This window comes from Typopeltis vanoorti, chromosome 17, assembly GCF_054136105.1.
Source record: "Typopeltis vanoorti isolate ZY-2024b chromosome 17, IOZ_Tvanoo_1.0, whole genome shotgun sequence".
Lineage (NCBI taxonomy): Eukaryota > Metazoa > Arthropoda > Arachnida > Uropygi > Thelyphonidae > Typopeltis > Typopeltis vanoorti.
This window is the reverse complement of record NC_143565.1, coordinates 90,575,189-90,601,352: the sequence shown is the minus strand read 5'-3', so window position 1 is coordinate 90,601,352 and position 26,164 is coordinate 90,575,189. Positions and strand designations below refer to the sequence as shown.

General features: G+C 35.9%; 1 protein-coding gene and 1 long non-coding RNA gene across 5 annotated transcripts in view; one reads left to right on the top strand and one right to left on the bottom strand.

The window, feature by feature from the left end:
- The window catches only part of LOC150097621 (metastasis-associated protein MTA3-like), a 474,620-nt gene that overhangs the window by 424,709 nt on the left and 23,747 nt on the right, over positions 1–26,164 (top strand). For 2 of the 4 annotated variants that reach the window (XM_090407419.1, XM_090407418.1), the window contains 2 exons: positions 9,416–9,547; positions 18,749–18,962. In XM_090407419.1, the coding sequence (XP_090263545.1) occupies positions 9,416–9,547; positions 18,749–18,962 (346 nt within the window). Of the gene's footprint in view, positions 1–9,415; positions 9,548–18,748; positions 18,974–26,164 lie in introns of all 4 variants that reach the window. The other 2 variants (XM_090407420.1, XM_090407421.1) reach the window with 2 other exon arrangements.
- Positions 17,473–26,164, bottom strand: part of LOC150097622 (uncharacterized) — a 28,112-nt gene continuing 19,420 nt past the window's right edge. Inside the window, exon 2 of the long non-coding RNA XR_016549677.1 lies at positions 17,473–17,866. This is a non-coding gene — a long non-coding RNA (uncharacterized LOC150097622). The remainder of the gene's footprint in view (positions 17,867–26,164) is intronic.

The window sequence follows — 26,164 nt, the reverse complement described above, 5'->3', positions numbered from 1 at the left end:
AGTCATATTTTTTTTCAGTTTGGAGAGTGTTGTAGTGCTGTGGCAGATTCTAAGAACTTCCTCTCAGGTTATATTTGTTCCTCTATAAGAAAGCTTTTTCTGTTGAATCCAGTATGTTGTGTCATTGGTGTGATCTGCCACCCCAGAATGGTTATATTGTAGGTAACATAATTCCTATCTTCATTCAACCAGGCATTACTTGTTCCTGTTTGTTCAATGTGTATGTCAGTTTACAAGAATAGGAAATACTATAATCACCAGGAACAGATAACAGATTAGTGAAGAAGGCAGATTAAATTTGGAAATATACAACAGAATAAGCAAAGTTGGTGTGGTGGGAAGCTAGTTGAATAAATTTCAACTAGCTTCCCACCACACCACAGATCAAGATAATGGAGATCTTTTGGTGAATGAACGTGTAGTTAATTTTTGGTATGCTTAAAAAGAAGTCTGTATATTGTATCATTTAAGACCATAACCATCTGGGACACCTCAGAAAAAATCTGACTTTTCTGATGTAAGAGATGATAATTGGTTATTTTTGTGATCTAGGTATTGTGGAGAGAGGGGATTAGGAAAAAGTTCTGTTGATTTTGTAAAGAGGAAGCCATTATACAAAGGCATTTCATATGTGATTGATTTCAGCAGACAGGCTAGTATTGTCCAAACTGATAGTTCGCTAATGTTTTGATAATCGAGAAGGGCATCTGGATGGTATATATGATAGCTATATATAATAGAAGAGCATTCCTCAAACACTGTCATGAAGTAAGCATTATTCATTATTCTCACTTGTGTTAAAATCAAGGCCTTTGTTCAATTCTCCAGAAGCTCTCTCTCTCTCTCTATATATATATATATCAATGTACTAACGTTCCTCTTTTATGGAAACAGATGAACACCATGCATGACATATTCTGCTGTCAATAACCTTTTGACAGTTTTCTCACTAATATTTTACTGGTTTTCAACCTAGCATCATCAGAGCACAGTGATAACTGTGACAGGTACACCATACTAAACTAAGTAATTGTAGAAACAATTTAGATTGTAACTGATGCCTAATGTTTTTAATGGCATCCTCTATGGATCATGACTACAAAGTTATAAATTAAAGATGGCAAGAAATTATATTCTTAGATTAATCCTTCATCCAATTGGAAGCAAAGTTTGCATGTGAAGTATCTTCACAACTGAGCTACTTGTAATATAGAGGTTAATGGCTTCACATCAGTTGCCTTAGTATCCCATAAAAGCACACACCCCTTTCAGACATGTATAATGTTAAGCATTATGGAAAGGGTCACTACCCAGACAGGTTTCAACTTTTATTGAGGTATGTTAAAGTGCAGGGATAACTCTCCAGAAACTCTGAGTAATCTATAAGATCACTCTAAATCTCATACAGTGACCCTAAAGGACAGCTACTAAACTCATCATTCCTGACCTGAATTGCTCCGGGACAGGAAACTCAGAGGTGGCTCTGCCCAGTGATGGGCAAAGACCATCAACCAAGCAGAACCTCTCTGCTCCTCTGGGAAACAAGCTACCATCAGTGGGAGTCAGATCCAGAAGTGATGTAAGTAGTGATTAGTAAGATCCCAGAGGTTGAAGTAATGCAGAAGCCATATATTTCCCTTAAACTAGTAGTGAAAGGTGCACCATCTTATTATTACAATACTCTGGATCAGATGTGTTGAAAATTTTTCTACTTGGTTAGACAATGCAGTAAAGAGGCCAAGAAATTATATTCTAGGTTTAATTCTTTATCCAAGTGTAAGTGAAGGTGTTACTGCTTAACCATCTCTTATATGCTCTTCTTTTCTGTCTCTTCTGTCCCCTCCTTCACTTGTTGACTTATCCATTCTGTATTTCCTCTCTTATCCTCTTATCTTACTTTCCAAGGACCTCTTTAAATGGTCATGCAACTCAAATGCAGATCCCTCTCTGGTTACATCCAGTGTCTGCTCAAGACGTCATATATATAAATCCCATATACTATCATGTTGTAACAGTTCTGTTTTGTATCTGGGTATCTCAATAACTCTACCATCATCATGCGAAACATTTTGGCCTCCTAGGTGTAACAGTGCACACAATCTTACTTATTACTATGTAATGATCTGTCCCACCTTCAGCTCCACAGAACACTCACACATTTTGCACTACTTCTATTTGCTGCTGTCTAACTATTGATTTCAGACCTCTAGTTGGTTGGGTCCATGTAAACTTATGTATATCTTTATGTTGATAATATCCATTTAGCACCTTATCCTTCTCGTTTTCACACACCTGAATCAACTTGCACCCATTGTCATTAACGTGATCTTCTCCATACTGTCCCACTACACGATGATTATCATTACACCCAACTCAACTATTAAAGTCTCCTAACACTAATAATTCCTTGTGTCTACCTGCTGATTCAATCATTTCTCTGAGATCTTCAAAATATTCTTCCTTTTCATCAAGTGAAGTATTGTCATGTTGGGCATAAGTTCCAGTAATAATAAATTCTAGTCCATCTACTTCAAGATTTACTTTTATAAACCTTTCATTTATTTCTTCCCAACTTTCTACTTTTTATGAGGATAGATACATGAGCTTTTGCCCTATTGTTTTTATCCACTCTACTCCATTTATGTAGATAATTACCCATTATTTCAAAACCTTATCTTTCTTCCTTGTTTCTGTTAGTACCACTTCTCGTTTTTCAATTTCCTGAATTATCTCAGGATATTTAGTATTTAGACTACATGCATTCCATGTCCCAAAAATTATTGCCCATTTCTTGCAAAGTCATTGCCAAAAAAAGATCCACCAGTATTTCCTTCCTTTCTGAGATTCAGCATAATATTATTTTTACCTAGACAGGGAGCTGGCCTGTTGGCCAAGGTTTGATTTCAGAGTTACTGACCAAGACTACAGAGTCATACTTACTCTATCCGGGAATTAACTCAGTAAAGAAAGACCCCTAGCCATCAAATACTCTAATGGCATCAGAGTCAGAAGAAAACAAGTTGGTCAAGAGAGAGGAGACCAAATGGGACAGATAAAAGAAAGGAGTCAGACTCACAGTAAATGGAAGAAGCAACCAGACCCATCTAGAGGACCAAGGGATAGCCCTTTGTGCTGCTGTTAGTCCACATGTCCTTATTCAATATATTCAGACCACTCCACCATGTCTTGTGGGATCCCCCAAGAGTTAGCTGTTCATCTTAGAGCAAAGATCTGCTCCTGGCAGCTCCATTTGGCCTGAACTCAACTCGTCCTTTCCAAAATTTCTTCTTACACTTTTTTTTAAGCCTCTTCTTAAGTTTATGCTTGTATAAATCTTATCTGGACATCAGCAGTGAAATTCCTCTGTAATGCTCACATTGTTTTATTTCTGTTTTTTATAGATGGGTACTATGATAGTTTTACCCCAGTAATCTGGTGACCAGGCCTTCTGAATTATGTGATGTATCTACTGAAAAACTTTTATACTTCCATATGATGACTGCGACCTATCAGTATTTCTGGGATGATGGTGAAGATTTTCAAAAAATTGTAAAAGCATTTTGCATCAGAAATGTTCTTTGCAGTGAACAACATTCTTTTATTAGGGGTGAATAAGTTACATTTTATAATAATGTTATGGTTGAGTAAGATAAAGGAAAGGGATACACCGTGATACTTTTAGCTTTGCTAAGTCTTTTGAAAGGATATAGCATGGAAGGCTGTTGTATAAGTTAAAATGGGACTGGATTATAAACTATTAGCTTGAACACAACATTTTGCCCACTGACAGATATCAAAAAGTTGGCAGGGGAGTTGCAAAATTTTATGTGACCATTGGAGACCCCATGGAGCAGCCCTTGATACATTGTTATTCAGTCTTTAAATTAATGACATTGGGTTGGATTTGACAGGAAACAAATAGTCGTTTGCTGATGATCCAAAGATCAGAATGTGACTGATATGTAGCACTTGAAGAATGATTTCAATAGCATGAAACTGTGGGTATGTGAAAAGGGATTGCCAATTCATTGTTAGTAAGTATGAAGTTATGCACTTTGGTGTGATGATATCCAGTGGCATATTATATTGGTGAAATTATGTTAGATGAAACTGATCAGGTTAAGGATCTTGGAGTTTTACTAGGTAGGAAGTTAAGGGATTATTTAGCAAAGATTGCAAATACAGTAAAACCGCGAAGTTACGCGGTAGGTGGGACCAACAAAAAGCATGTAAGTCGAATTCGCGTAACTCAGAGTATAATTTTGCATGTAATTTATATATACAAACATACAATTGGGACCAAAGGTTTACAAAAAACACCTATATTTTTTAAGAAATATAATCATAATTGTTGTTTTTCGTACATAAAAAAAAGAAAGTTATTTCGATGGTTTCATAAAATCTAATAGATTCGTCTGACGGCATAATGTCTTTTTCTTATCACGCAAAATTTTTTCATAGCAAGCTAATGGTTTTTTTATTCCTTGCCTTGTGGCTATAATTTGTTCCTTGTTAGAATCTATTATTATTATTATTCAGGCCTCCATGGAGTCAAAAGACTCATCGTGGGAGGTCCTTCCTAAGAACATAAACTCTGTCAAAACTCATCGAGGGGAGGTTCCCCCTAAGAAACACAAAGTATCATACCAATCCTTAAACTCATTGACCATTCTCGCCCAGGCAATGCATTCCACGGCTCACCCACCCTCCATGCAAAGAAACCACTCTTCACCCTCTTGCTCACAGTTTCCTTTCGTAACTTCCAGGGATGGCCTCTTGTCTTCACTCCTTCCCGCTGTTCAGCAAAGTGAAAGAACTCCCCAGTGTCAACCCTATAACCACCTCTCAACAGTTTAAAAGTCTCAATCATATCACCTCTCCTTCTTCTATCTGCCAAAATCTGCAATCCACATTCCCTCAGCGATTCTCATAACTATCCTTGTACAGTCCTGAGACCATCTTTGTCATCCGTCTTTGTATCTTTTCCACAGTTAATTTATCCCCTTCAAATCCTGCGGACCAAATCTGAGAACAATAATCCAAGTGTGGTCTGATCAGAGACTTATACAACGGAATGATAACCCTCTTATCTCTGCAGGTCAGTGTCCTTCTCATAATTGCAGCAATCCTCTGTGTTACCTTCACCACCTTTGCAATATGTCCCCTAAACTTCAGGTTTCTATCAATCATCAACCCCAGATCTCTTGTCTCCCCAACTTCCTCCAGTATAACTCCTCCCATAGAGTATACAGCATCCCATCGATGTTTCACAAACCTCAAGACCTTACATTTTGCTGCATTAAACCGACACCCCCATTCATTTGCCCATCTATCTAGCTTATTCAAATCCTCTTGCAGGGCTACCACATCTGCACTATTACTAATAATCCTTCCCAGTTTCGCATCATCTGCAAACAACTGAATATCCCCTTGCAATCCACTGGCAATGTCATTACCCCACTTGTAACCTTCTGTCTCCTTGAAACTGCTCCACCATACACAACTCTCTGATACCTATCAGACAGCCAATCCTGAATCGAGTTGACCAATCTGACATCCAGACCCATGTGTTGCAACTTAAATATCAGCTTATCATGTGGCACCCTGTCAAATGCCTTTGCTAAGTCTAAGAAAATTGCAGTATATGCCTTTCCCTCATCTAATGTTCTTGTAACTTTATTATAAAAGGCTAGCATATTGCTAAAACAAGAGCGCCCTTTCACAAATCCATGTTGACTCTCACAGATAACATTACCCTCATCTGCCCAGTGCTGTTTACAGTCCCTCACTACTTTCTCCAAGATCTTAACAACTACTGATGACACACAGACTGGTCTATAATTAGACACGTCCAGTCTGTTACCGCCCTTATGCAATGGCACTATCTTACCTTCCTTCCATTCCCTGGGCACCTTTGCCGAAGCCAGACTTTCATTGAAAAGCCAGGTTAAAGGCACTGTCAGTTTCCTAGCACATTCTCTCAAAACTCGTGGCGAAATACCATCCAGTCCCAAAGCTTTATTGACATCCAGAGTTCTCAGTATCTGAAACACACTCTCCTCCTGTACCTCTAAACCTTGAACCTGCCCTATCCCTCTAGCATTAAAACTGACTCCTCCAGGATGAAATACTCCAATAAATTGAACAATTCCACTATGTCCTCTGCATCAGTCACTCTATTCCCATTTTTATCCCACAATATCATTCTTCCACAGTCGTTTCTCCTCCTACTGGCCACATAGCTAAAAAATTCCCTAGGATTTTCTTTGGATCTTAGGGCCAATCTCCTCTCATATTCCAGTTTCGCTTTCCTTACCACACTAGTCACTCTTCTGGCCTGTGTCTTATATTCTTCACGCATCCTCTCTACACCTGTCTCCTTATATCTCTTCCATAGCCTCTTTTTCACATGCAATTCCTGTTTAATATTGTTTGTCATCCACTTTACTCCAAATTGTGACCTCTTCTTCACTCGTGGTATACAACTTACCATTGCTGCTAACAAATATTCTTTCACAATTTCACACTAACGATATCCCAGCCTTCCAATTCCTCCCTCCATGAAACTTCCCGAAGTTGATGTCTAAGACTATTATAATCACCTGCATTATAATTCCACATAAGTTCCCGTCTCTTTGATACTCCTGCATGTCTATTCATTTTCCAAGTCAAAACCATATGGTCACTCCCTAAATGGTGGGAGAGATGTCATCTCAGTTATTATCAACTCTTCTGATGCTATAACCAAATCTAAAACTTTTGAACCTCTTGTTCCCTCTGTTACATGTTGCCTAAGACATTTGTCCCTCAAGAATTCTAGAAATTCCATTCCACTATTGCTCTGTCCTCCAAAATCTGTAAACCTTTCTTTTATGATTGTTCTTACTGTGGATTCCTGTAGATGGAACTTCTTTGCTAGCTCACAATTTTCATTCCACCTTCAAAATCCTTAATAATGTTGAGTTTTGTTTCCAAAGTCAATGTTTTTCTTTTCTTGCTAGCTGTAGAAGAATCGGACTTGCTTCTTTTGGATGACATTATTATTTTTTATGTGATAAATTTTTCTCAAGAACATAACATTAAACAATCGCATGGTTTGTAGACTATAAAAATTGTGTATGAATGGAGACAAGCCGAAACACGTCAGTGCTTGTTCACAGCATGTATGACACTGACGAATGCGGCCGGTGCCTGAAAGATACGACTAGTGGTGAAGCGGGATGGGAATACGTACATATAAGAAACCACATAACTCCGGATTCGCGTAAGTCGGGGTATGACTGAACTGCTCAGGGGATAATTGAATTGCTAAAACGAATATTGATATGTAAGGAAAAGGAAGTCATTTTACAAGCCTTGACACAATCTCACCTGGGCTATTGTGCATAGTAATGTCTCCGGTTGTTTTTGTGATGCTGATACAGCAGAGAGGGTTTGAAGGAGAATGTTGAAGATGATATCAGGTTTATGGAATCTAGATTGTGAGATATATTTATAACATGTAGACAGCAGACACTAGAAAAAAGGAGAAACAGGGGTGATATGACCTACAAACATCTGAAAAGGCTATATATATAGAATTCTGGTAGATGGAATTTTTCATTTTATGTAGAGTGGAGAAAGAATGAGAGGGCTTTCATGGAAATTGAGAGTGAGTGAGTGTAATTGAGACAGGGTGAGATCTAGATTTTTCTCTCATAGAGTAATGTTTAATTGGAATAGCTTGCCTTTTGAGGTGGTGGAGGCAAGTGTTGTAAATTTACTTTGCCCTTCTTGGCCAAAGGAAATCCCAGAGTTTTTTCATTACTTGGCAAGTAAGAGGAAGAAGACTATGGAAGAATACCTAAATGAGTGCTGATGGTCACAAGGTGACAGAAGAAGATAAAATAGTTGAGTTATTAGGTGACTATTTTGCAAGGTATATCATCCATGTGAGGTTAGTGCTGTGACTTATGTGGGAACAGAGGTGGATGAATTGGAGGTGCTTAGGATATTACACTCTCAATATAAATATAATTGTGTGATTAGATGCATTCCTGCATTTTGCAGGAATGCTAGGGAACTTGCAATGCCTCTGATCAGGGTCTTTAAGTCTCGGCTCTGGTAGACTTCGAAGGGAGTGGTAAGAGGGCAAAATAATTCTCTTATGTAAGGGAGATTCTAAGACTACAGTAGCAAATTAGACTCGGTATCTCAGGAGTGGTGGTAAAAGTAGTACTGGAAAAATTGGCCAAAAAGAGGATTCAAGAATGGGTGGATAAGAATATGATATTTTATGTTTGGCAACATGGCCTTGTGAAGGGTCAGTCCTGCTTTAGTAATCTACTAACTTTTTAATTTGTATATAAATGGTATAGGAAATAACCTAAAAGGAAACATTCAGTTGTTTTCTGATGATGCAAAATGAGATAGAGTAATATTGAGTCAAGGCAATGTGGAGAGCTTGCAGGATGATCTAATAATGCTGATCGGGTGATTCGCGTGGATGTGGCAGGAATACATGTGGGTTGTTGATAATGGAGCAAATCATCTTTTACAGTTTATTGTGATTGTTATGTGTATTTCTTTCTTTTTTATATATTTCACTTTATTTTCAGACAATTATTTTATTTACTAATGATCAGTTTTTTTTTTGTATAATATATACATAAATAATTTTGTTCTTAAGTTTAATTCTTGGAATTCACTTGTCTACACAATCCTGAGTTGTAGATAAGCACTAGTCTGTATATCTGTTAGTTTCTCTTACCATAAATTTCATTAGGTCATCAGTTAGAAACGCAGAGTATGCTGCAGATGGATTTTCTGCATCAAATGGTTTAAAGACAACTGGGATAAAAACGGCACTACCTAATGAAAGACATGTTCCCTCCCACAGAAACTACTCAAACCCATTTGTTTTACCTCCAAACACAGTATCTAACTAAAAACAATTGTCCTAAAATTTGTCCAAATTTTCAGTTACATGAAATAAGTGTTTGTTCCATTGCATTTGAAATTTTTGAATGCCATTAAGACAGATCACAAATGCTAACTTCAAATAAAATTCTACCTAAAGAATTTCAACTAACATGCCATGTAAACTTCATGTCAGTGAGTCTGCCTGCCCAATGCACGAGCAGTGCACACAAATCAGTAATGAGAAGTCCCATGGGTACGAAAACGTGAGAAACACACTCATGATATGAACCTGTTAATTTAAGGACACTAATTCTTGATTCTCTAAATATAGACAGATTAGAAGGTTAGTTTACTTGGTGCCATGTTTGATGCACTTTGATGTGGTGACAATCACACCAAAGTTGTTTTGATAAAACAACTTATTTGTGATTTGAATTTTTTAATTAATTAGTCAACTTCTCTAATTACAGTTATTCGAGTAAATATTTTTAAGCTTTTACTTTTTAAATTTCAGATGGATCATTGCTTATTCCACATCATCGCATGGAAATTGATGACAGCAGCACCCGCATAACAGCAACTATTAATAGTGTATCTCCTACAATATTAAGGAAAAGAGGTTATGAACAGCAAAATGGTTTGGATGGTAAGTTCGGGTCTGTAATGTTAATTTAGTGGAATTTTCAATGTTCATCACATAAGTCAGTCAGCTAAGTGTTTATTCCAACGTTCAAAAAGTCTGCTATTATTTATGAGTAACTCTGTTTAACTTGGATTCTCATTATATTATTACATAGCTATCTCCATGTAGTTTGAAAATTCATCTGAAATTATATTTACTGAGGTTTGCATAATAAATCTCTTGATACATTGAAGTGGTAGTTGTGGTAGAAAGTTTTATCCAAACTTTAGGATAAAAGTTTGGAATTTTGCAGGGAGAAAGTGAACTTTTTATGATTGGAATTACTGCATTAACATGAATATTCATGAAAAGTTTATGCTCTGCTAAAAGTCTTGGCAGTCTTTTAGCAGAGCATAATGGATGCCATTTTTTCACTTGGTTAAAAAGTAAATTATGCTTAACTAGAAAATATATTCTTGTTTTTATTATTTACCCAAGCAGTATTGAACAAAAGTTTGCTTGTGAAGTAACTTCATGACTAGGCTTCTTGTATATAGAGGCAGATACTTCACATCAAGTTGCCCAGTATCTCATATAATGCACAATATACTTCCTTTTGGATGTGTATGTTGCCATGCATTATGGTAAGGGTCAACTACCCAGACTAGTTTTGACCTTATTGAGGCTTTCATTGGTTCAGTGTTTTTATCATTTACCCAAGTGCAAACATACAAACATTTACACATGAATTAATTTCACAAGTAGGTTTCTTGTATGTAGAGGCAGATAACTTCACAAGTTGCTCAGTATTCCATAATGACAGCACACATCCTTTTCGATGTGTATATTAACATGCATGATTGGAAGGATAACTACCAAGATTGGGTAGTTATTCTTCATTAGGGCTCTCATTGGCTGAGAGTTTCTACATCATAAGCCTCCTTGGTCTGGATAATAACTAATGATAAATCATTTTAATTATCATTAACTATATTTCTCTCCAAGCTGCTTTACAGGAATTGCTTCTTCTATCTTAAAAACAATCAATCTGTAAGGTTTTATCAGGTGGAGGCTTTGTAAAAGGAACCTTGGGTGTCTTCACATACATGACAGATTTGTATTAACTTTAGTATGTAGAACATAGACAGTCTACTATTTTGTTCAAATTTATGACATTTCTAGAAAGCTTTTTCTAGGAATCAGGTGTGATAATCTGACTTCTGAGATGAACATATTTTACTATGCTCCTGTAAATACTCTCACTGATATTTAGCTGTTCTGATCTTTCCATAAATGGCTTTTAATGTCATTAATTATAAAAATAAATATTCTCTGTTTTGCCCAAATGCCTTAATTGTAGATAAAGCATTATCTAGGATGAAGGTTCGGATAGTTAGAATGTAAGGCAACTACAGCTGATACTTATAAGGTCTGCAATTATTTCAAAATTGTTGCACACACACATCACAAAATGGATTAATGAAATTATAGCACTAACTGTTTATCTTGTTGACAGGGAGGGGAATCTAGGTATCCTATGCTTTGTTAGGTTTTTGAAAGTTATTTTGCTATTTGTTTTCCCATCAGAGAATTTTTGATAGGGGTGCTTAAGGGTCAAAGCTGTATAACTGAGAGGAGACCTCCACATAGCCTTTAAAGGAATGCGGAGAACCGACCAGGGCTTCTGACCTAATGTCCAATCCTCACCTTCTCGTGGTGCACCCTGTTGGGTATCTACTTTGATACTGAACGAACGAGGATGGGCTGGCAATTTGGGATTTAGCCGACCAAATTGTATTCTTATTGGTTAAACCAAAATAAAAAATGATGGTACAACATGACAAAATTTCATGCCGGCTGGGGCATCGCCCGGTTAAACAAGGCCCCCGTTGTTTTCGCCAGGGAACCAGGGCGAACAGCGAAAAGTCAGCTACTGGAACAAATCTGAAAACAAACCCCAACTCAACATCACCAGAGTTAAAGATCGGTACTATCACTGTAAGAAGCCTGAATGGCAAAGAAATGGAGCTAGCTGAGGAATTAGATAAGTACCAGATCGACATAATAGGGGTGACTGAAACAAAAAAGACCAAAACTGGTGAGATCTTTCTGAGCAATAAATACAAAATGTTATATTCAGGCAATAACAATCAAGGAAAAGAAGGAGTAGCCATAGTATTCAACACAAAATACGAGGCTAATCTTCTTGAATGGCAGTCAGTCTCAAGTAGAGTAATGTGGGCAAATATGAGAATGGGGAACTGGACAATGAGACTTATTTGTGCCTATGGTCCCACAGAAGGTTCTACTAAGGTAGAAGTGGAGGAATTTTTTGAGGCTTTAGAAAAAGCAACTGACACAATGAAAAAGGAAAAGTTGGTCCTTGTTGGGGATCTAAATAGTAGAGTAGGAAATGATTGTGAGACATACAAAAATATTTTGGGAAAATTTGGAGAAAAGAGCAAAGCTAATAATAATGGCAAATATCTGTTGGATTTCTGCTCAGGACATGGACTGGTTATTACTAACACCATGTTCCAACATAAAAATGTGCACAAATTCACATGGAGAGAAGAGGCTAGGAATAAGAAAAGTCTCATTGACTATGTTATTGTTGATAGTGATGTTTTCTCCCTGGTGCAGGACACCAGAGTGTACAGAGGATTTGAAATTGGAAGTGATCACTATTTAGTCTTGAGCAGGATAAAATTGAATTTCATATTGAAAAGAATAACATGTAAGAAAGTTTTAAAGCGAATAAAAGTTGAGCAGCTCTCAGATGTAAACTGTAGACTAAAATACAGAAATATTATTGAAAAGAAAATGAAAGAGTTTGAGAACAGGAATCAAACCTTGGAGATTCAGTGGCAAACTCTGAAGGAAACATTGATTGATTCTGCCAGAGAGGCATGTGGTGAGGTTGTGTGCAAAGATAAAAAAATCAGAACTCCCTGGTGGACACAGGAAGTTAAAGAGGCAGTGAAGGAAAAGAAGAAAGCATATCAAAAGTTCCTGGCAAATAAGTCAGCTTTTACTCTTACAGAATACAGAGACAAATGTAACAAAGCTAAACAGTGTGTAAAACTAGCTAAACAAAAGTCATGGGAGGACTTTGGCAAGAATATAGAAAATAAATATCAAGAAGGTGGCAAAATATTCTGGAGGTTGTTGAAGAAGCTTAGGAATGGAGGAAAGAGTGCTGTAAAAGGAATTAGAGATGATAAAGGTGAAATGAAAACAGGAGAAAAAGATATCCTTGAAGTATGGAGTAAGTACTTTGAAAAACTGCTAAATGAAACAAGCAGTGATGACAGCACAGTGATAAAAAACACTGACCAGGCATGCAGTCAGGAATACATATCCATACTTGAAGTAGAAAAAGCCATCAAAGGCTTGAAATGTGGAAAGGCAGCAGGAGTAGATGATATTCGACCAGAAATGCTGAAGTATGGTGGTATAAGAGTCTTACAGTGGCTGCACTGCATAGTTCAGAAAGCCTGGACAGAGGGACGAATTCCCGATGATTGGAGTAGAGCTCTCATAGTACCCATATATAAAAAGGGAAATAAAACTGAATGTGAGAATTACAGAGGTATTTCCCTACTGAGTGTTCCTGGCAAGATCTATGCAAGTATACTTGAGAAACGGTTGAGAAGAATTGTGGAAGAAAAGCTTGGTGAAGAACAAGCTGGATTCAGGCCAAATAGAGGCTGTCAGGATCAGATCTTCACTTTACGACAAATAGTCGAGAAAGCATGGGAATATAACAAAGATCTGTATTTAAGTTTTGTCAATTTGGAAAAGGCATATGACAAGGTGCCAAGAGAGAAGCTATTCAATACGCTGCAGTTATATGGTGTCAATGGGGCATTACATCAAGCAATACTTAGTCTTTATTTGAGTTGTGAGTCAGCAGTTAGAATTGAAGGAAGTACAGGAAGATGGTTTAATGTTAAATCTGGTGTGAGACAAGGATGTACATTATCCCCTCTGTTATTCATTATCTATATGGATCACATTATGAAGGAATGTGGTATTAAACCTGATATCAAAATTGGAGATGTTAATGTCAGCTCTTTGCTTTATGCGGATGATGTTATACTTCTAAATAAATCTGCTACAAGTCTGCAAGATTCTCTGACTAAATTGAATAGCTGTTGTAATAGATATGGTATGAAGGTCAGCAATAAAAAGACAAAGACAATGAAAATAGGCAGAATCATTGAAAATGTCAACTGTGTTGTGAATGGAGAACCTGTGGAACAAGTAAAACATTTCAGCTACTTAGGCACAATTTTTACTGAAGATGGTAAACTAAATATAGAAATAGACAACAGAATCAGCAAAGCTGGTATGGTGGGAAGTCAATTGAATAAATTCATATGGAATAAGAAAGAAATTAGTCGGAACACTAAATTAGCTGTATACAAAACTGTGTTCAAACCAATTTTAACTTATGGATCTGAGAGCTGGGTCAGAAGTAAAACACTTGACCAAAGACTAGAAACCGCAGATATGAGAGTCCTGAGAAAGATTAGAGGTGTGAACAGATGGCATCAATGGCAATATCATATTAAAAATGAGGATATTAGGAAAGAACTTGACATTGTCAGCATCCAGGAATGCGTTAGCAGAGCTAATCTCAGATGGTATGGTCACTTAAATAGAATGGGAGAGGAAAGATTAGCAAAACAAGTGTTCTCTGCCAGGTTGGCAGGAAAATGACCCAGAGGAAGACCAAGATATAGGTGGATTGATACGGTACAAAGTGCCTTAGACGATAGAAATATAAGATCTGATAATGTTGGAGTCTTGACAAGTAACAGACTGATTTGGAGGAAAATTGTAGATAGGAAGTTAGTAAAGATGTAATTTTTTCATGTAGTACTGTCATATCCTGTACACCCCTTGAGGGTACATGGCAGGAATTTGATGATGATGATGAATTTTTGATAGAACAGGTTAAATATAGTCCATACATTTTCTATGAGTTAGGGATGTGTATAGTGGGAACTCCTGTTTTGCTCTCTGATGGAGTTACATAATTGGTAGTGTGGTGGTATGACTTTGGTGAATGGTCTCAGTGATATGCATATATGATAGGACTTTATAGATGATTTGAAAGGTATTGGACAAGTATTTAAGAATTAGTCCAATGAGCACTCTTGGATTAAGGGCAGGAAGAAGAAAAGATCATTGTCCACAAAGTTCAGAAATAGGAATAGTCTTGTTTAGTATGGTTTCTTGTTTCTGTAACAATGGTTTATGTACATAAGCACAGGAAAGATGACACGTTTTCAAGACTGCTGCTCTTCCATTGAATGATGTTGGTCCTACTTGTCTGAATTATTTGATTTGATTGCAATTCAGCCTTCTGTCCAAAGGGTATTCTGAAAATTGTTAGGATGATCCATCAGATACTAATCCAAAGTATACAAAGAATAGAATCAAATATCCTATATGTCTTAAGTGTAAGTTTTCTAAAGAGGACCACTAAATTTTTATATCTGATCAAAAAAAAAAAAAGGTGAAGGTGGAATCTGGGTCTCTTAAAAGTTATAATTGTTTTGACCTGTTGAGAAACCAGAAGGACAGAGACTAGGGAGAAAAATAAAGGAACTCAACAGTTATCTCTGCACACACCCCCCATCTACCAGAATCAGGTTAGACAGGAATCTGTTGATTAGTACTGCCATTGTTGCTCATTTGTAGATTATTAAGATGTAATTAGTGATTGTGGTTCCTATCATGTATAATTGTAGCATGTAACAGGTATTCATGCTGCTGTGCAATTTAAATGAAATTTTTAAGATAAAGTTTTCTGTTGAGAATTTCCTAGATTTTTTTTGTAGTCAGTGTTAATTAGGGACATTGTCATTCTGTATACTTGTGATAATGAAGACTCTGAAGCTTTCAGGAGACTAAATCTAGAAACTGTCAAATTTGTTATCAGGATGTTAAAGAATTTAATAAGGACAGGAACAGAAAGATTAATCTACACCAGGATCCATCAGTACAGATTCACAATATCAGGGAACTGATGATGGATGCATTGTCAGTTATTTTGTTAACCTTTCCTCACTCACTTAAGTGACTATACCAATTGTAGATTAGCCTTGCTGATCCATTCTTGATGATATAGTCTTGCCAAAAATACTGTTACGTCTTCCGGATACCCCCCCACCGCCCATAGAATTGTGCATGCCCGGCTCCATTAGTGGTGCCGTGCACATCCAACATTCACATGCTTATCAATAGAGAGATAGGGCTAACATGCAGTGGAGGGATTATGAGAACCATGTAGCTATAATAGCACTTCACTAAGTTAGAATGCAGCCACCTTTTATTTTCACCACACTGAAAACACTTTTATTAACCATTATGTAACAGTATACAGAAAACATATCTGACCACCAAAGAACAGGTCGACCACACTGCGTTAGTACGCAACAGTTTGTAAGAGCTTTGAAGGCACATCTCCATCGTAATCTGGTGAGAATACAGAAAACAGTGTCACAAGAGAGAGACAGAGAGATGAACTTTCTCAGAGAACAATGCCACGTGTACTAACTGGTGACTTGGCGTGAGAGCCTCTCGGCTTTCTACTGGACATTTCCTAACATCACAGCTATGTGGCAGAGGGTGATAAAATCAAAGACACTTCTCTGGCAGTAGACAAACAACAGACACACACATAGATATCCTCTTTTACAGATGAGAGTTGTTTAACTGCTAAAAGTGATTGGGTATGCCCTGGATGGTTGCACAACACATGCCATAGCACCTAGGATTCAGAGAAGTCAATACCCCACCCTGTCAGTGATGGGTGGGGAAGTGATTTATCGGGGGTATCCAAGTTGCATGGCTGTGGTCAAAACCCTCTGCCAAAGTGTGTCAAGACACCATGCTGGAACCTGAACAACACCTTGTTTCATGGAAGGCAGTGGACCTTCCAACAGGACTCAATCCCTGCACACACAAAACAAGGACCACACAATGGTGGTTGGAGGTGAATGTGCCCAACCACATATCACACTCTGTTTGGCCATCTGGAAGTCTTGATCTGAATTCGTTGGACTTCAATTGTGGTCAAAGCTTGAGAGAGTACCCTGCAAAATGACACCACAGCATCACCAGACTAGTGGATTTGGAGTGGGCAGTGTTTCCATTGGATGTTGTGCATGCCACCATTAATATGTGGTGTCACAGACATTAGGTATGCATGAAGGCAAAAGGGGGACGTTTTAAACATTGATTGCTGCTATATGCACATTATACATGTGGTTTGTATGTGATGAAAGTTGTAACAGTATATATGGCTAGACTAAGTAATAATGTCATGCTCTTTTATGATATCTTTGCTTTTTAATATGGTTCTGTCATTAATACAATTCATTCACTTCTCTGATTTTCCTTAGAATTTTCATATATATTTGTATTCTTAAGTCTTCAACCAACTGTTTTATTTCTGACCCAACTTTCAGATCTATATATTTTTTATTGCAGACTGAATACTATCTTGTACTTCTAGTTTGGTGTTTTCAGGTTTCTTTCTTATACCTTTTTGAAGATTTTTTTAAAATTATATTAATACTTGATGTTGAAGTATTGTATAATTATTCGTAAAGTACAGAGAATTTTATTTATTTATTTTTTTATTAAAAGATTTTTTTTTATCAAGCATTAAATGAACAAAAAAATTATATGCAGATCTTCATATGTCCCTTTACAAAAGAAAATTGAATACAGCTGTTTACTTTACACCTATCTTAAAATCATTCTCTGTGGTTGAGAAAATGTAATATTTTAATGAAGTCATCTTTCATTATAGCAAACACTGTAGTGGTGAATTGATCACTAACAAACTACAAAAAGTTATAGCCAGAGCTTTATTAGCATGAATGCTACAATAAATAAAATTCACAACAAACTCTCCACTAAACAAATTCTTTCTTTTGTCCTTATGAGTTTATTATAGGAATAATAATCTGGGCTGAGAAGTTAGTTACCTCTGTAGTCCAGTTCGAAGAATAACAGAGCATTGTGTCATTCATTTCATTTCATTGGAAAAAAAGACCTGAGTTCAGTTCTGTTTATGAATGGCTGATTATAGTGGTGAGTTAGTGGGCCATAAATGGCATAGTATGGACAATTGATAATGCATATTAGTGAGTGGTAGATGCCAGAATGTGGATGATGAATTATTATGTAGTGTGGAGGTGATGTTGAATGTCCTCTAGCAATGAGTCCATCAACTCCATGGAGGTGTCACGTAATAATAACTTATGGATGCTACATTGCACTCTCACGATTTCGCTTTCACCTCTGAGTATGAATAGATTGCTATAAATTCAAATGAATAACAGTTTAGAAAACTTATATTAATACCAAGTTATTTTTTTTATTGCAAGTATATTTAACTATATTAATTTTTATTTATAAAAGCTTTATTTAGCTACAGAATCTATATTTATTTCCATCAAATGAATATTATATGAAAAAGTATTGCCAATTCCAGCCTCGTAGTAATAAATATAAATATAAAATGTACATATATAAAAAATGCAATCTTTTTTAGATTAAAATGGTTCAATGCTACTACCATTCATATACATTAAAAACTAGGATTTTGAGAAATTATGTTTTTTTATGAATAAACTTTTTATGTCAGTAATATAATTTACCTATTTATTACCTATTACCTATTTTCAGTAATATAATTTACCGATTAATCTGTTGATTTGTGGTTTATCTGTACAAAAGAGAATTTTTTTTATGCTGTTGGCTGATCTCTTTGTAATATTGTTAAGCCTACTACTGTTTCACTCAAAACTACTGAAGTTTGACACAATAAATAAATAAATATTAAATTTTAAAAAATAATAAAATGAAACATTAGGAAGAATAATGTCAAGAAGTAGTAGGAGAAATTCAGCAGTTTGTTTCAAGTTAATCACACATATTTAAAATTTTCATTCAGAAATCATTTGTTAAACTGGAGTCTTAAATGCTCAGGTTCTCAACAATCTAACCTGTACACATATGTCACTGCACTAACTAATATTCTGTTTAACACAAGCATAATTCTCATGAATTACAGATTACTGAGTAGTAGTAATGCTGATCAAAAAAATAGTAATGATGATTTCTCCTAAATTTTTGGCTGCTGAAAAACAAAATCTGTCAAAATCCAAATCTATATATAAGCATTTATTTTACTCTTAGGTCCTCCTCCTAAACGTCGAATTATAGCTGGTGGGGTCATCAAAAGTACACCAGATATATTCAACATTGGTACCCTTCCTAGAAGTACTATCGTTAGTCCATTAAATGGAAGAGCTAAGGTGGCTACCATCACCCGGGTGGGTGGACGAAAACAGATGATCAGTTGGGTGGATGCCCCTGATGATGTATATTTTGTTGCCACAGAATCAACCAGGTAGGAGCCAGGTAGTAACATGATTTTTTTTTTTTTTTTAAATTATTAATTTTTGTACTCTGTTGACTGGTTTCTGACTTTTATTGTGACCAGTAATACTTTTTTTTGTATTTTTTTTTTTTTTTAACTTTTATTTTATTTTTTGGTAAATCTGACTATGGGTGACTTCTGTTGTTGTTTTCACCTCAGCAGTTTTGGATGCCAGATTAGGAAAGTAATATTTAGCCATATAACATGTTTTTATTGTGAAACAGTTAATGCACAGCTGAACATAGATAATTGATACTGTTGGTTGAGATTAGAATGATTTTACAAGTTTCATTTCAGTAAGGAAGAAAAATCTGACAGTATTCTGTGTCATAAGAAAGATTTTGTAATGAAAGTTGCAAACAGAACTTGGTGTTTTCCATATTTTTTGTCATGACACACTTTTTTTTACTTAGGATTTATCATGACCCAACTCCCCCTCCCTCCTCCTTATTTTTTTTAAATAACTTTTGACAAAAACTTCAGATTAGTTTTTTTTGAAACTGTACCTGATGGCTTTAGCAACAAAGTACAAAGTTCAGCTTCATTAAAAAAAATAAATATTCCCTAACCAGAAGATTTGATATTGCTTATATAGTTGGTTGTAGGCCATATTTGTTTAAATAGGTTTCCCATTGATTTGAAATATTAAGTATTTGCACATAATCTCCTCATCAAGCTACAGAAAAGTGCAGTGACAGTTTTTTTTTTTTTTTTTTTTTTTTTTTTTTTTTTTTTTATGTAAATTTTTTTCTCTTTTTTCTGTTGGTTATTATTATTTAGGTTGGCCTTATTGGCTGAGTGGATATCTTCATCCTATGGATTGTGGGTTTGACTCTCACTGCAGCAGAGAAGTTGTGAATGTCTTTAGATAGTAGATGACCTTAATCATCTAGCATGTGCTCACCCTGCTTATTGGAGGTTTAAGTGGACTGGCAAAAAAAAAAAGAATATATAGTCTCAGCAAGATTCACGAATTCTTTAACCCTTAGCCTACTTAGAGTACTGATGTGCATGTTGTCACTTCTGATAAGTAGTACTAATGACTATTCGCAGAATATACACACTTTTGTAGGTGAAATTTACTGCAGTAGGAATATTTAAGAGGTTAACTATTGTAGTTATTCTGTTTATAATAATAGTTTGTCTAAAATATTTTAAAATGTAATTTTATTATGGATTTCATATGCTGAATTTAAAATAAATCATTAAACAATATTATTCTTTGCACATTGATGTTCTGAAATGCTAGCATATTGAATTAGAAGAAAGCTAATGATAACAACACTTTTTTTATCATCTCTCACTTTCTGTTTTATATAGATAGAAGCAGTTCGCTACTTCATCCATTGTAATCTTAATGTCCTCACAAATCAGCATTGGAATTTAAATTCCCCCATTGATTTGTGAGGTTTTTTATAGGCTTTTAAAGGTTAAAGTTATCTGGGTTTTTTTTTTCCTTACTCTCGGCTAGGGTGTTTGGAGTGAGTTTGATGCCAGAAAAGACTTGTATAAAAGGTATGGCCTGTACTTGAATGGATTAGGTGAGACCTCATTCAGAGTCAGAGAAAATTTGATGATCATAGAAGGAATGGCAAGAATGTGTATTAAAGGTGAGCTAAGTCATGCAAATATGATAACCAAATTAGACCAAGCATACTGCAGATGTTAAGTATATTAAAAAGCCAAGAGTTAACATGTCATGTCAACGTCATCAGGAACAAAGCAATTGAGTTGCTGTGGTGAATTTTTTGTGACCTAAAATTGCTAGCATTAGTGAAATTTGGCTCTGAGAGTCAGGTGTATTAATTGTAATCAAGCGTAAAGGATACAGTATTTTTAGGGAAGATAGAAGATTGGGGGATAATAAAAATGATATCAGATGATTTGAGTTCATTTTGGTAGAAACTTGTAGTAAAATACTCCATCTGATGTTGCTGGAAACACTGAACTGCATTGCCAAATTACCGTGATCATTGTGAGCGTTGTAAATAATCTGAACATTGATCGTCTAGCAGCGAAAAACTCATGATAGAATGAAGGAGAATTTATCGAGTTGTTACAAGAAGGAACTTGAGGTCAAAGGGTTGGATTTCACATAGCATTAGTCACAAAAGTGAGTTAATGATGTGACTCTTGCCAGCAATTGTTGATGGTTATCATGCTGTACTGACATAAGAAGTAGCTAATTATATGGATGTTCTGATTAGGATAGGTTACATGCTGAACATGTAAAAAGCTGAAAATTATGACAAACACAGTAATCTATTATGTTCATTCCTGCAATATCAGATATTTAATTTAGAAATGGAAAGTTATCAGCAGTGCATGGGAATCTTTGGAAAGATGATGCAGTAGCTAAATGTGTCCCCAGAGTTCAAAGAAAATATAGTGAGAGTGAAATGGGTGTGCAACATTAAGCAAGAAATCAAAAAGAAGTAAACAGTGTGGAAGGAATATTGTACAAAGAGTTATGAAATATATTTTAAGCACAATCCATAAATATTAGGAGTATTGTACTGAAAGCTAAGTTGGGATATGAAAAGAAATTGGCTGTGCAGGCTAAAGGCAACTCAGAAGAATTTTAGGTTTCAGTTTTGGTTTCATAATGCGACTGATCATGTAATTTAGTATTTGTGTGAAATTAGTGATTTTTTTACCTGTTTTGTTGTGTTTTTTCATCAGAAAATTGGATAAATATTAGCATATTTATAAAATTTTTATTGTGATATTGTCACCATGGCACCAACACGATGAACAATGACAGCAAAGACCATGTCTTTGCTGTCATTTAAATTTGGATTTGAATTTGGAGGATATTATTCAGTGCAATGTATGCATCGAGAAAATTAAAGAATATCTGGGAGGACATTGAAACTGAAGAGAGAGAGAGAGTATGTATTAAGTGTTTTAAAAGTGAGTGTCTGTTAGGTGATGAGGATGCAACAAATACCGAAGATAAGATGGAAAATGATGTTAATAATGTCCAATGTACGGCTGTAGAAATAGAGGAGAACGAAATGGATATCAATGAAGATTGGTGCACTTAAATGTAATGTCCTGTCCTTCATATGACAAAGTGCGAAATTGAAAAACTGCAGAAGCAGCAAGAGTTAAGCAGGGCTGAAAAAAGAAAGAAGCAGGTGATCCTAAAGAATAATGAAGACCAACTGAACAAATAAGAAAAACAAGTTAAGGGGGAAATTATGTATGGAGACTCAATAATCAGGAGAGTGCTTAACGAAAGTATGACAAAATCGTGTTTCCCAGGAGCAAAAATTCATGATATTAATCATGCCATTTAGATGCAAAAAAGGTAAGGAAGGCAAAATCAAATTATGAGAAGAATTTAGCAGATCCAACCAAAGGAAATCCCAAAGAGTTATTTCATTATGTGGCAAGTAAGAGGAAGAATGACTATGGAAGATTAACCTTAATGAGTGATGATGGTCACTACGAGACAGAAGCAGATGAAATAGTTGAGTTACTGAGTGACCACTTTGCAAGCATATATCTTCCTAGTGAGGTTACTGTTTTAACCTATGTGATAGACACTAATGTGGGAAGACACTAAGATTCTTAAGATATTCCATAATCTCAATGTAAATACAGCTGTGAGATTAAATGGGATATCAGCTAGGGTTTTATCAGAATATGCGAGAGAACTGGCAGCGTCTTTGACCAAGCTGTTTAATTTAAGTCTCAGCTCTGGTAGAGTTCCAAGGGAGTGCAAAATTATTCTTTTGCATAAAGTAGGTTCTGAGACTGCAGTAGAAAATTATAGACCAATCAGTACTCAAGTGTGGTGGAAAAAGTACTAGAAAAATTGGTAAAAGGGGGGGAAATTCAAGAATGGGTAGATAAAAATATGATACTGTATGAGGGTCAACATGGCTTGTGAAAGGTCGGTCAAGCCTTAGTAATTTACTATATTTTTTATAATAGAGTAACAGCTGAGTTGGATAAAGGAAATGGCTACACGATGATTTTGCAAAGGCATTTGACAGAATACCACATGTAACTCTATTACGGAAATTAGAACAAATGGAGATGAATGTGATACTAGTTAAGTGAATAACAGAGTGGCTGCTGGACAGATATCAAAAAGTTGTATATGTAGGAGCAGAATCAAGGCGAAAACAGGTGACTAGTGGTGTGCCATAAGGTTCAGTGCTGGGACCATTGCTGTTTAATTTGTATATAAATGATATAGGAAATAACCTGAAAGGAAATATTCAGTTGTCTGCTGATGATGCAAAATTAGGTAGAGTAATATTTAATCAAGGAGAAGTGAAGAGCCTTCAGGCTATCAGAATGGGCAAACATTAATGAGTGTCAGTTTAATGTCTAGAAATGTAAAGTTATGCATTTTGGGATAAACAGATTACAAACTGTGTATCACATTGATGGCTGTACTCCAGGAAATCGATGAAGCTAGATGTTTAGGAGTGGTGGTAGACAGAGAGTTAAAGTTTAGAGGACATATTGCTAAGGTTGCCCATAAGATTACTTGGCTAGTGAAGAACACATTAACAAGTAGAGATAAGGAAGTTATAATTCCTCTTTATAAGGCTTTAATATGCCTACATCTGGATTACTGTGCTCAAGTCTGGTTCCCTGGTTTTCTTGGGAATGAGGAAGCAGTGAAGAGGATTCAGAAGCAAGTGACCAAGTGGCCTGTGGAATGTTCCCTAAATGAAGATAGATTGAAGGTGTGTGGATTGCAGAAGTTGGTTGATAGGAGAAAAAGAGGGGATATGATAGAAACATTTAAGTTGCTTAAAGGATTTTATAGGATAGATGAAGGGGTAATGTTTCAGCACACTTGGCTAGAGGGATCAGAACAAGGGGGTCATCCTTGGAAGTTGAATAAAGGTGTGGTCAGTAGAGGTGTAAGAATTAGATTTTTTGCTTAGAGAGTGGTGAATGAGTGGAATGGGTTGCCAGAGTCATTTGTTGGTACTTTTTCCTTTAATGGCTTCAAGTATGATAGATTGGGTCTCCCAAGATGAGTCTTTGGACTCCATGAAGATGCTCATATAATAATAATGAATAAATGTAAAAGAATAACTTTACTGAATGCATATAGTATTCTTGTGTCAGGATGCTGATGCAATTTGTTCAAATAATGAATGTTCACTGTGCTATGATCTATTATAGCACAGTGTATGTAACATGTTGCACATTGCTACTACTATATTGGATGAAGAAATAGAGTTGTATGAGGAAGAAGATCAAGAACTGTTATATAAGCTGGATAAGAATTCAGGAGTGGGGTAAAGTGGAATATCAGCATGTATTTTAAAGGAATATTCAGCCAAACTGGCTAGGTCATTAACATTTTTGTATAATCTGAATCTTGATTTAGGGAAGATCACACAAGAATGAAAAGAATGTATGATAGTCCTATTATTCAAGGATGGTGCAAAAACTGGTGTGTCTAACCACTGACCTTTCAATAGCTGTGGAGTGATTGTGAAGATTTTAAAGAAGATCAAAGATACTGATAATCAAGTTATTATAGAAACATTTTGAAACTGTAATAATGGACAAAAGGACTTTGTCTTCTAGTGTTGTATTTAAAAAAAAACCATAGCCGTTGGGCTGATAATGGACATAAAATAACTACACCCAAATTTATGCAAAGAGATACTTATTGAGGTCGTGTATATTTTATTGCTGATGCTTCTCTGACACTTCTATTCGCCTCTATCTAGCACAGTAGTTTTCTTCCATTTAATTCTTTGTGAAAGATTGGCCATTGTGTAATTCTCCAGTCCCGACTTGCCATACTGATGGTAACATTCACATGTTTTTCATCTTCTTGTCTCGTCTTGTCCTAGATCTCTCATCATATATTACTATTGTTACAAGAGCCCTCCAGGGAGTCAGAGACTCATTGTAGGGAAGCAGCATATCACTGATATAACATGTCATACTTTCTCTTAGATTCATTCACACTGTCTACACTCACAACCACCAGAGGCTAGCTACCAGCCACACACCACTCTGAAAGAAAATCTAGCTCTCATCCCCTTTTTGACTGCATTCATTCATTCTCAACTTCCATGGATACCTTCATCCTCTTCCTACCCTCCATGAAATGAAAAATTTTATCTACTGGTAAAATTTTTATTCTGTATGACTTAGAAGTTTGTAGATCTCTATCATCATCCCCTCATTCTCCAGTTTGCTAGCATCTGCAGTGCACAAATTCTAAATCTGCCTTCATAATCTATATTCTACAGTCCCAATATCATCTTTAACACTGTTGTTAAAGATGATGTCTGTGCTAGAACTGTGTACTTTCAGATGAGGTCATATCCAAGTCTTGTAAAGAGGCAAAATGATTGCCTTATTCTTACATGTCAGTGTTCATTTCAGCATTGCAATTATCTTTTGAGCTTTATTCACAATTTGTGCTATATGATTCTTGAACTTTAATTTCCTATCTGCTAAAACTCCAAGATCCCTAACCTGGTCAGTTTCTTCTAGCATAATCCCACCAATAAAATATATCTTTGGATATCTCATTTCACCAAACTGCATGCATAACTTTACATTTACTAACATTGAACTGACAGCCATTTTCATATCCACAGTTCAAGCTTATTCAAATGATTTTGCAAGTCAGTTGCATTCCTGATTACTTTGATTATTTTTGCATCATCAGCAAATACTTTTTCTCCTGTCAAATCCCTCCCAGTTTCATTGATATGGAGATTGTTATTCATTGAACCAAGGACTGATCCCTGAGGTGCACTACTGTTCACCTTAAATCTTGCACTTGCATTCCCTACACACCACTTTATGATATGTCAGCCATCCTCTTATCCAAACTAGTAGTTTATAATCCAATCCCATATTGTCCAACTTGTGCAACAGCTTCCATGCTGAATCCTGTCAAAAGCTTTAGCAAAGTCCAAAAGTATTACTGTTTCTCTGTTACTTTTTCTAACTCACTTGTCACATTATTATAAAGTGTGAGCAAGTTCCTCAAACATGACCTTACCTTAGTAAAAATGCATGCTTAATTCATTGCAAAGTATAGATTCAACCTATTTCTGTATACAATCTCTTACCAACTGTTCCAAAATCTTTTGCCACCACTGCGATACTGATCAATTAATTATCAGACACATCTGTTTTTGCACTACCTTGTGCAATTGGATTAT